The following is a 12,419-nucleotide window of genomic DNA, read 5'->3' as shown; positions in this document are numbered from 1 at the left end:
TCTTTATCTATTTGACTGACATAGGTTTATATGCTAAACCTATCTCTGTGTTCACGGAGCCTAGTTAACCTATGCAATCGATAACAGACACCAATGGCCCCATATTGACCTAATAAAGTTAATGAAGCTTCTTGCAATCGAGATCTGTTAGATACAAAATTATACTGAGTGGTCCAAAGGAGGCGCTGTAGTAATCTACTGAAATTAACTAGTGAAACGTAAAATCTCAATAGCCAAAGGAGGCCACTGCATTAATCCTGTTTTCTGATGCATTGTGGTTTGTTGCTGAAGATGCTAGCTAGCATGTTTTTAAGGTATATATCATTCTTTACCAAATAATGAATACATAACCAACATTTTGAAGACTTCGGTAGTATTTATGCACAACATGTCTTTGTGCTCCAAAACCAATTAAGTTTATTTTTCCATAATTTCAACAGGATGCAATAAGTCTACTAAATTGTCACATGCACACTGAACAAAATAAATAACTGTCATAATAACCATCAAGTCATAAATAAATACACTGAAACAACATGTGTAACAGCTTAATAAATATTACACAAGCACTACATTATTGTAACGAACCAAAGCATAGCAGTGAAAAGCAAATCTGGACTCCAAGTTCAGTGTTATTCCATCAAGGTTGTCTCTCCTTCTGTCTGCTGACAGCAGAAGTGGGGTGATGATGTGACATGTTTTTTTCCCTCATCTATCCTGTAGGCAAAAGCCGTGATAAGGGCCTCACCGTAGCCATGTCACAGGAGGAAAGGGGGTAGATTTGGTCGCAGGCAGTTGTGGTTTGAGAGAACAGCCGTCGGCGAGAAGCTGGCTGGGGGGGTGGGGGGTGGGGGGTGGGGGGGGTTGAATTGTCCATAGAGACGGTTGGTGTTAGGGCCCAGGAATCTGACAGCACCACCTCCCAACGGCACCCCACTTGGAATAGCATCCTGAGTGATGGTCTACAAGTCTCCAGGCCCTGACACCTCCTTATCACCATCACATGCAGAGGGGCGAAGAGCGGCTCGTGTGGCATGTGGCTCTAGAAGGATGTGTGAATGGTGTGTGCCCAGTGGATGTGAGGCAGATAAATGACCGTACGATTTATTTGCAGAAGTGTATATCCACAAATGTAGAGTTTTAGTGTGTTGGAGAGACATCAAATGACCTGAAATAAACTACAGCAGTAGCAATTCTATGGTTTACATTTTGGTTTGATTTTCTCTAATATTACATGACATATGAAGGGTTGCCTATCTGGCCATTTCAAAGATCAAAGCCTTTTTTATAATGCAGCTCTGTTCAAAGCAAGTCCAATTTCAGGTTCACTTCTAATGAATTGGCTCGTCCATATGCCCTTGTAATAAAGAACATCAAACACAGTTAAATCTCTGTAACACATTTTGGTTACTACTATCTAGTTCATCATGAAGGCAGTCATTTGAAATATCAAACCCCAATGTATTTGAGAAATCAAACCTTATCTGCTCTAGGGAATAGGAAAGTGTGCATCAACAAAATATATATTCACAGATAGTGCTGAACCAAAACAATCACTGAATTATGTAGTCACTTTAAAAAGAGGAACAGGCAAGACTTTCCCTAAGACAAATCACAGATATATCACAAAAATTGCATGTGGTTTGTTCCTGGCAGACATACAGATAGCAAACCTCTATTAGAGCTTATTGTTGTCTTATTTATTGGAGGTGCTACTCATTCAGCTCCCTTACAATGAGCCTATTTGCCTTTGTATGTAGAATATATTGTAATGTTATATTTATATAAGAGCATACATATAGTACATGTTCAAGTTATCTATTGTATTATTTGACAATTTGTGAATATGTAACTGTTTAATCCAATATATTGTCACAATAAATGTAAAATGATAAAACCAAGACCAGCACTATATTCACATCCCACACTATTTTTGTGTTTCAAAAGGACATATTGCTGGCATTGTGAAATAGCATTTTATATCATCTCCATGTAAAAGTAATTTCACAGATGGCCAATTTCCATTAGATAATGCACATACAGGTCCATGCTGCTGTGCTACACATCCATTGTTTCCCTCTGTAGCCTACTCCTTAACTATTTCACTATTTTACTATTTTCCCCTGTATTCAACTCCTCCACTGTATCTCTGTCTAACCTACTCCTTCACTGTTTCTCTGTGTAGCCTATTCATCCACTGTATCTCTGTGTAGCCTACTCACCCACTGTATCTCTGTCTAACCTACTCCTTCACTGTTTCTCTGTGTAGCCTATTCATCCACTGTATCTCTGTGTAGCCTACTCACCCACTGTATCTCTGTCTAACCTACCTGTTTCTCTCAGTAGCCTACAACACAGTTTAAAATGAAGTTGAAGCTGTGTTTATTATTGAAATGATTTAAATCTTAAATCTGTACATTGTATATTTTCATGTAGGAGATTTATGTTTAAGGTATTTGTATTGCATATCCTGTACTCTGACCATCACCTGGTGTCCGTATTTTGTTTGTACATTTTACATGTCTATTTTTGGCTGCACGTAAACCCTCACACATTAGGTACATGCAAACATACTTAGCGAATTAACTGATCTTGAAGTGTTCTTTATGATGGCTGAAATTTAGATTTTTCTTCCCTAATGGGGAGCTTTCATCTGGTTTTCTTCTTTGATATTGAAATAGTGGACAATTTAGTCTATGTTAATCCAGCGTCTATGCAACCTTCAGTCAGTTCTACGACTATCTACAGCCACACTCCACCACCACCATGCCCTCATACTTGTACTTGTAGGTGACCACGCCTCCGTCCTCGTAAAGCAGAGGGATGGAGTCCAGCTTGGTGGGAACACAGCAGGCTGGTGACACCTGTGGAATCTTACTGCTCAGCTGAGTCTGAACGATAGCGTGCTTGGTAGGGGACACCTCAGAGGTCATCGGGAAGTTGCATACTCCATTGCACCCATAGGCTTCATAGCCCAGGGGCTGTATGATCCATGAGTCCCAGCCAATGTCCTTAAACTCCACACGCAGAGGGGTCCTCTTACACGGGTCACCCTTGGCAGAGCGGCGGATTCGGGAAGGCGTGTCATAAATTTGGTTGGATTGAAGCTGCATCAGTGTCTCCTCATTCAGCTCGTCCCCGTCAGCAGTCACAGCATGGCTGCCGGCCTGTTCCCTCCAGGTCCCCGGTGGACCCGACTCCAGCTCGGCTGGCAGGTCGTTCTCATGATCCATCATCTGGTTGAGCTTCTGCTGCTCCTCCTCGCGATGGTATTTTCTCTGATCATCCGAAAACACGATTAACACTGGCGTGTGTTTACCTTTGGAGCCCAAGTCAATGTCCACATCAACCACATTCCTTTCGTCCTCTTCCCCGACCTCTGGGACGGCCTTTGCACCGTCAGGCCCCAGACTTGTAATGTGGACCTCGAGTCGATGGGTGGTGCTCTCTGCCCTCCGCCAAAGGTTGACCTGGTGGGTCAGGTCGAAGGTAACCCAGACGTCGTCTTTACCATAGATGTGGCGGGTTGCCAGCTCCTCCAGCTCCTCAACGTCTGACATCTCCTGCTGGTTCCTTGACCCGTCCCTCCCTGATTGGTTCCACTCACTGCCCCCCTGGCGTCTCTTATAGATGGTCACCTTGCGGTCGAGGCCAGCGTAGCGTCTGCGGTCCCTCTGCACCAGGGCATAGAGGCGGAGCTCGGCAGTGACGATGTGCTCGTGGTGGGGGATGGAGACATTGAAGAGCAGGGGGTGTGTCCTCATACCCCCCAACGTCACACTGTAGGGGGAGGAATCTGGAATTAAAATATCAACAAATATCTGAATAGGGTTTAGATTTCAACTGGGTTTTAGATAATGCAGGAATTTATTTGAGTAAACACGACATTTGTAATCACTTCACGTGATCTGTTAAGAAAAGGAAACAAGCAGCTGTTAAAAATATAAATGTTTCCCAATGGGCCTATCAAATATTTTGTTCATATTCGATTTTGAATGTTTTACAGTTATCCCAGCCCCAAACAATGATATACAGTAGATAAATCATAACTTCTGTAAAAGCAAACAAAGACCTGTATATAAGTATACATTTAGAAATACTTCATTTGTGTTATTAAATCGATTGTATAATACTAGGAATTAGGTCGCAAATTAAAACACAATAATAGTGAAGTAAATGAAGCAGCAATAAATAAAAATGCATTTTCAGGATAATTAAAACACACAATTTCCAGTGAAACAATTCCTCCACACAGATAGAAGCGTACCTTCATTCTTGAAACTACGCACCACGTTGGCAGAGGGGACGGCCGTACGATCGTTGGCAAAGCGGTGGTACAGATCCAGCATGTATTCTGGTGGCTCTTTAATGGCCGCACGGGGCCTTGCCCGTGACCCAAGCTCAGTGAGGTTCAACATGGACTGAAACTGACCCGGAAAGTCTAGTACGTTCAGGGCATGGTCCGGCTCAAACGTGGAGACATCCAACTGACCCCTGGCCGCAGGGCCCGGTCGGGGCTCCTCAGGGGACAAGATGGGACTGCCCTGGCTCCAACCTGGCTGCAGCACAGCCAGGAGACTCAGAGGGTAGAGGTAGCCCAGTATGGAGGACAGCGGAGTGACCATGGCTGCTCGAGTCAAGGGTGGCTTCAGGTTTAAAAGATGAGTATCGAATATGGATATATGACAGGATCCACGGCAGAACACACCTGCGGAACGGTTCCCTCCTGTCCAGGGTGGATTTGTCTCGGCTGGGGCCAGCAGTATGGTGTGGGGGTCGAGGAGAAAAACAGCTTTGTCCTTGTTGATCTTGTGATCGGTGCAGAGGGCAGGGTGGGTTGTGTTGTCCACCCCACCGTGCTGACATGTTTGGAGACGTCTCTAGGCCCTGCCTCTCTGGGACAGCAAGGGGCCACACGCTGATGACCAGGAGCTCCACTCATTCTGTATCTGCTACTTTCCATGCATGTTTTTGGCTGACTGCTCATGGGGGTAGACTTGCTTTGTACAAACGACAATTCAAGGAGAAGCAAGCAGCTGGGCAGTTCGAGTGCTGGGCATGTAACCGGAAGGCTGCCGGTTATAATCCCAGAGCTGACAAGGTGATCTGTAGATCAGTCTACCCTTGAGGGAAGGACTTAACCCTTACTGCTTCAGATTTGTCTGGCGCTGAAACCACTCTCCAAGGGTATCTCGGGAATTGGAATATGCTAACAGTACATTTCCCTTTCACGTCAGCACACTTCAAGAATTGTACATGATGTAAACCACACCACATAACCTGTTCTATTATTTTATATGAAATACAATCCAAATGCAATTCAAATACAATATGAAAATACAGCATGAAATAATTGTCCTTATTGCATGTAGGATGGACTATGCTTTTCTTTACAAAAACTGAGCGAGAGCTTTGGATATTAGGAGAATGTATTATGTTGGGAAGTGGTGTCAGCGGCCCCATCAAAGCTCCTCTCTGTGCTGGCACCCTAATGTTAGAACACAATTCTAACATTAGCTCTTCTAATTTTTTGGAAGATATCTGAAACCTGTTGAAAGAAAAATGTTCTGCACTTTGGATCCTAGTAGGATATGTTATCTCATTTGACTATTTTGGGCAGAATTTTAGTACATACTGTTTTTTCTTCTTATTATTAAGTGAATAAGATAGAAGTTACTGTACCTACTGTAAGTCTAATCAGGTAATGCATGTGTGCAGGTGTCCACAAGAGGTCAGAGGAGCTACTTCAGATACCGAATATATGACAGCTTTAAATACAGTTATATATATATATATATATATATACATATACACACACAGCTCAAGAATAAATTAAGAGACCGCTGCACCTTTTTCTTTCTTTTCCAAAAAAGTTTAAAAGGAAGGTTTTGAGTGAGGAACAGGAGACCACTGCAAATTGAATGCTTCTGTTCCTCACTCAAAAAGAAATCCGGAGCTGTACATATATACACTCACCTAAAGGATTATTAGGAAAACCTGTTCAATTTCTCATTAATGCAATTATCTAATCAACCAATCACATGGCAGTTGCTTCAATGCATTTAGGGGTGTGGTCCTAGCCAGACGGGCCGGTCTGAGTATTTCACAATCTGCTCAGTTACTGGGATTTTCACGCACAACCATTTCTAGGGTTTACAAAGAATGGTGTGAAAAGGGAAAAACATCCAGTATGCGGCAGTCCTGTGGTCGAAATTTGCCTTGTTGATGCTAGAGGTCAGAGGAGAATGGGCCGACTGATTCAAGCTGATAGAAGAGCAACTTTGACTGAAATAACAACTTGTTACAACTGAGGTATGCAGCAAAGCATTTGTGAAGCCACAACACGCACAAAATTGGACAGTTGAAGACTGGAAGAATGTTGCCTGGTCTGATGAGTCTCGATTTCTGTTGAGACATTCAGATGGTAGAGTCAGAATTTGGAGTAAACAGAATGAGAACATGGATCCATCATGCCTTGTTACCACTGTGCAGGCTGGTGGTGGTGGTGGTGTAATGGTGTGGGGGATGTTTTCTTGGCACACTCTAGGCCCCTTAGTGCCAATTGGGCATCGTTTAAATGCCATGGCCTACCTGAGCATTGTTTCTGACCATGTCCATCCCTTTATGACCCCCATGTACCCATCCTCTGATGGCTACTTCCAGCAGGATAATGCACCATGTCACAAAGCTTGAATCATTTCAAATTGGTTTCTTGAACATGACAATGAGTTCACTGTACTGAAATGGCCCCCACAGTCACCAGATCTCAACCCAATAGAGCATCTTTGGGATGTGGTGGAACGGGAGCTTCGTGCCCTGGATGTGCATCCCACAAATCTCCATAAACTGCAAAATGCTATCCTATCAATATGGGCCAACATTTCTAAAGAATGCTTTCAGCACCTTGTTGAAACAATGCCACGTAGAATTAAGGCAGTTCTGAAGGCGAAAGGGGGTCAAACACAGTAATAGTATGGCGTTCCTAATAATCCTTTAGGTGAGTGTAGATATTCCATTAGAAATCAGCTACAATAGTCAATAGTATACATCATATTCCTGAAGAATGTGATGTTATTTTAATGGACAAAATTTCTTTCAAAAACAAGGACATTTCTAAGTGACCTCAAGCCTTTGAAAGGTTGTGTATACATACATCGATCAGCCATAACATTGTGACCACCTGCCTATTATTATATAGGTCCGCCTTTTGCCGCCAAAACTGCCCTGAACCATCGAGGCATGGACTCTACTAGACCTCTGAAGGTGTGCTGTGGTATCTGGCACCACGAGGTTAGCAGCAGATCCTTTTAGTCCTGAAAATTGTGAGATGGGGCCTCCATGGATCAGACTTGTTTTTTCCAGCACATCCCATAGATGCTTGATTGGATTGAGATCTGAATTAAATTTGGAGGCTAATAAACACCTGGAACTCGTTGGGTTCCTCAAACCATTCCTGAACCATTTTTGCTTTGTTGCAGAGCGTATTATCCTGCTGAAAGAGACCAGTGCCATCAGGGAATACCGTTGCCATGAAAGGGTGCACATGGTCTGCAACAATGCTTAAGTAGGTGGTACGTGTCAAAGTAACATCTACATGAATGGCAGGACCCAAGGTTTCCCAGCAGAACAATGCCCAAAGCATCACACTGCTTCCACCGGCTTGCCTCCCTCCCATAGTGCATCCTGGTGCCATGTGTTCTCCAGGTAAGTGATGCGCACACACACCCGGCCATCCACGTGATGTAAAAGGAAACGTGATTCATCAGACCAGGCCACCTTCTTCCATTGCTCCGTGGTCCAGTTCTGATGCACACAGGCCCATTGTTGGCGCTTTCGGCAGTGGACAGGGGTCAGCATGGGGCACACTGACTGGTCTGCAGCTACACAGCCCCTTACGCAACAAACAGTAATCCACTGTGCCAATTCACCGCTTTTCCTTACTTAGATTATTTTTTATATGTACTGACCACTACAGACCAGGAACACCCCACAAGGGCTGCAGTTTTGGAGATTCTCTGACCTGGTTGTCTAGCCATCACAATTTGGCCCTTGTCAAAGTCGCTCGTTTGCCCATTTTTACTGCTTCTAACACATCAACTTTGGGGACAGAATGTTCACTTGCTGCCAAATATATCCCATCCACTGACAGGTGCTATGATAATGAGATTATCAGTGTTATTCACTTCACCTGTCAGTGGTCATAATGTTATGGCTGATCAGTGTATATACACTGCTCAAAATAATTATGGGAACACTTAAATCATGCATCAGGTCTCAATGAATGAAATTATTTGTTGAGAACAAAATGACATAACAGTAATTGGAAATAAAAAAAATAAAAGATTTAAGGATTCAAACTCACACTGAAAATCAAAGTGAACAATTGATATCACAGGGTGTTCCAACTTGCAAGAATTTCATCATAGCAACTCATAATGTGACGCACTAGTGTGTATGGCCCCCATATCCCTGTATGCACTCCTGACAATGTCTGGGCATGCTCCTGATGAGACGGCGAATGGTGTCCGGGGGGATCTCCTCCCAGACCTGGATCTGGGCATCAATAAGCTCCTCAAGAGTGGCACTATTTGGATGCACCGATCTATAATGTCCCAGAGGTTCTCTATTGGATTCAGTCAATTACATCAATGTCTTCGTCATCCAGGAACTGCCTACAGACTCCGGCCACATGAGGCTGGGCATTGTCTTTCACCAGGAGGAACCCAGGGCCCACTGCACCAGGGTCTGATGTTGTGTCTGAGGATTTCATCAGAGTACCTAACAGCAGTCACCTGTTACCATCTCATGCAACCAGTATTGACAAGGACACTAGCAAAATGTAAAACTACAGTAGAGAAGAATCAGTCAGGAAGGATAAGGAGAAAGCAACTGTCTGTGGCCACCACCTGCAAAACCATTCCCTTTTTGGTATTGACTTGCTGAAATAAGCAAGGCCTGCCCTGAAAAAGCCGTTATCTGGATGGCAGCATCTGTTGCTTCAAAACCTGTATATTTTGTTCAGCATTAATGGTGGCTTCACAGTTGTGCAACTCACCCATGTCATGTGCACTAATGCACCCCCATACCATCACGCATGCTGGCTTTTGAAATGCATGCTGATAATAAGCTGGATGGTCCCTCTCTTCTTTAGTCCGGAGGACGCGGCATCCTTTATTCCCAAAAATAATTTTACATTTTAATTTGTCAGACCACAGGACAGTTTTCCATTTTGCCTCAGTCCATCTTAAATTAGCTCTTGCCCAGAGAAGGCGGTGATGTTTCTGGATCTTGTTTATGTATGGTTTCTTCTTTGCATGGAGTATCAACTTCCATTTGTGGATGCTGCGACGTACTGTGTTCACAATGGTTTTCGGAAGTGTTCCTGAGCCCATGCAGTGATTTCCATTACAGAATTGCATCTGTGTTTAGAGCAGTGCCATCTGAGGGCTCGAAGATCACGGCCATCCAATATTGGTTTTCGGCCTTGTCCCTTGCATACAGAGATACATAGAGATAGTCTCCACATTCTCTGAATCTTTTAATGATATTAAGTACCATAGATGATGAGATCCCCAAACTCTTTGCAATTTTACATTGAGAAACATTATTGTTAAATTGTTGCACTATTTTCTCATGCTGACTTTCACAGAGTGGTAAACCCCTCCCCATCCTCACTTCTGAAAGACCCATCCTCTCTGGAATGATCTTTTAAAACGATATCATGTAAATTACCTGTTACCAATTGACCAATTAGTAGTGTGATATTCCACCAGGTTTAGTTTTTTAGCATTATACAACTTTTCCAGTCTTTTGTTGCCTCTGTCCAACAATGTTTGAAATGTGTTCCTGGCATCAAATTCAAAGTGGGCATACAGTATATTTTGAAGAAACAATAAAATGTCTCAGTTTCAACATTTTTTATGTTGTCTTTGTACTATTTTCCTTGGAATATCGGGTTGAAATGATTTGCACATCTTTGCATTACATTTTACGCAGCGTCCCAACAACGGGGTTGTATATTATTATTGTCATTAATCTGTTATTTCAAAAAGGAACACAGACTGACACCAATGTTTATATTGTGAGGTCCTGATTTGTTCTGTTTTGCCGTTGTCTCTGAATGTAGCCCATTCGGTTTGTGTTTCATCCTTTGATCTTGAATGTCCTTCTGTCGTTATTGTTTACCCCTGTGTCTTGTAATCACCTTATTTAACCTGCCCAGTTATTTTCTTTGTCAGGTCTTTGAGAGTGCCTTTGTCAGGTCTTTGAGAGTGTTTCATGTATGTGTCCCAGCCTGCCTGATCTTCCTACTGTCTTGTTTTTTTGCCTGGCTTCGTGTTTTCATTGAACCATCATTGTCCGTTGACACTGCGCCTAGTGTCCTGCGTTTCCGAATCGTGACATACAGCTCTAGAAAAAATTAAGACACCACTGTAAAATTATCAGTTTCTCTGGGTTTACTATTCATAGGTATGTGTTTGAGTAAAATTTACAGTTTTGTTTAATTCTATAAACTACTGACAACAATACACCAAAATTCCAAATAAAAATATTTATTTGTAGAAAATAACAACTGGTCAAAATAACCAAAGAAATATGCATTGTTTTCCGACCTCAAATAATGCAAAGAAAACAATTTCATATTCATTTTTCAACAACAAAATACTAAGGTTTTAACTGAGGAAGAGTTCAGAAAACAATATTTGGTTTGAATAACTCAGATTTTTATTCACAGCTTTCATGCGTCTTGGCATGTTCTCCACCAGTCTGTCACATTGCTGTTGGGGGACTTTATGCATAGTTATTTTTTATTCAAATTTCCTTTGTGGTACTACTTGCACTGTTTTTGCCATCCAGCTGGTCCTATTGAAAGAGGATAGTGACGACCACAGCAGGGGTTTTTATACTTCTCCTCGTTAAATTAGATTTGGTTAAAGTAATCACCTAATCAGTACCTCATTAAGTAAAATGAGGTGTGCCTGTGCTGGAATTTAACAGGCACTGGAATGGAATGGCTGCCATACATGTAGATATGCTAATTTAAGAAAGATTAGGAGTGGTCTCTTAATTTTCTCCAGAGCTGTATATATGATTCCAGAATATATTCAGACCCCTGCAATTTCTCCATATATTGTTGTGTATTAGACTTAAGTTATAATTGATTTAAAAAATGGCACACTATACCCCAAAGCGAAAACAAGGTTTTAGAAATGTGTCCCAATTTATAAAATAAAAAAGAACACACCACTTGTCTCATATTCCCTTACCGAAAAATATCTGAAAAGTTCTAGCCCGTCCAGGGTGGTTTAAGGTGTGAGGTATAGTACTGCATGTGTCTCAAGCGAATGTCAGGAGACTACACGTGAATGCAGACTGACTGACGGACCGGTGAGAACGTTTCAATGGGGATTATCGCTGGCACTCTGAACAGTTTAGCAGAAAAAGATATATGAAGCATTAATTTCAAACAATAACTGCAGATGTCTTATAGTCATTTGTGCTTGTATTCATGCTAGTTGTAATGAAAAACCTTTTCAAATGACCCCTTTCTCAACTTTTTCAAAATAACAAAACATACATTCTGTTGACAATAAAGAAATGAAATGTAATGCAGTTTTAAACACAAGGAATTTAGTGATAGCACCCCTATATTTTGTTATTGAAGTGAAAAAATACAACCAGGAAATTCTGGGTGAAAACACACCTGATGACATCACTACGCAGCCAGGTTTACAAATGTGTGACTGGCACTTATTAGGAAACCAGTCATATAATAACAATAGCCCAATAGATTGCACAAATCCAAACAAACTGAATTGATTGCTTGATGACTAAGAGCCACACTCTCCCCTGTTGTTCAGGCACTTGGACAGCCACTTGTATTATTGTATTGTTTGGTTAAATGAAAACTGACTTATTTCTTTGATGGAATGGTTATACTATTAAGTTATCATCAGGAATATTTCTGTCCCTCCCTGTTGTAATTATTTTCTGTCGAAGCGCAGAACAGATAGACTGATTGAACAACAGCTTTGTTTTGTAGAGAACTCCTAAAGCCTAACCACCAGCCCAATCAGTGCTGCAGGGGAAAAGTAAGAGCACTACTGTTTAAACATTTGGGGTCACTTAGAGATGTCCCTGTTTTCAAAAGAAAAGCACACTGAAATAACAATCAAGTCAGAAATACGGTGTAAAACTTGTTAATGTTGTAAATTACTATTGTAGCTGGAAACAGCTGATTTACAATGGAACATCTACATATGCGTACAGATGCCCTTTATCAGCAACCATCAGTCCTGTGTTGCAATGGCATGCTGTGTTTGCTAATCCAAGTTGATCATTTAAATAGGCAAAATAATCACATTTTTTTATTTGCAATTATGTTAGCAGAGCTGAAAACTGTTGTGCTGATTAAAGAA

General features: G+C 41.9%; 1 protein-coding gene and 1 long non-coding RNA gene across 2 annotated transcripts; both read right to left on the bottom strand.

The window, feature by feature from the left end:
* Positions 1-371: 371 nt before the first annotated feature.
* On the bottom strand, positions 372-2,720 carry LOC117595540. Its single transcript, XR_004576764.1, has 2 exons — positions 2,331-2,720; positions 372-2,253 (listed from the first exon to the last, which is right to left on the bottom strand). It is a non-coding gene; the product is annotated as an uncharacterized LOC117595540 (long non-coding RNA).
* LOC105025165 (bone morphogenetic protein 10) lies at positions 2,721-5,045 on the bottom strand. Its single transcript, XM_010895681.4, has 2 exons — positions 4,268-5,045; positions 2,721-3,796 (listed from the first exon to the last, which is right to left on the bottom strand). The coding sequence occupies exons 1-2, from the start codon at positions 4,623-4,625 to the stop codon at positions 2,739-2,741; spliced, it is 1,416 nt and encodes a 471-aa protein (XP_010893983.2). The 5' UTR covers positions 4,626-5,045; the 3' UTR covers positions 2,721-2,738.
* Between the last annotated feature and the right edge of the window lie 7,374 nt (positions 5,046-12,419).

Source organism: Esox lucius, chromosome 14 (genome assembly GCF_011004845.1).
Source record: "Esox lucius isolate fEsoLuc1 chromosome 14, fEsoLuc1.pri, whole genome shotgun sequence".
In the NCBI taxonomy this organism is placed as follows: domain Eukaryota; kingdom Metazoa; phylum Chordata; class Actinopteri; order Esociformes; family Esocidae; genus Esox; species Esox lucius.
The sequence above is the reverse complement of the archived record's forward strand: the minus strand, read 5'-3'. Positions and strand labels throughout refer to the sequence as shown.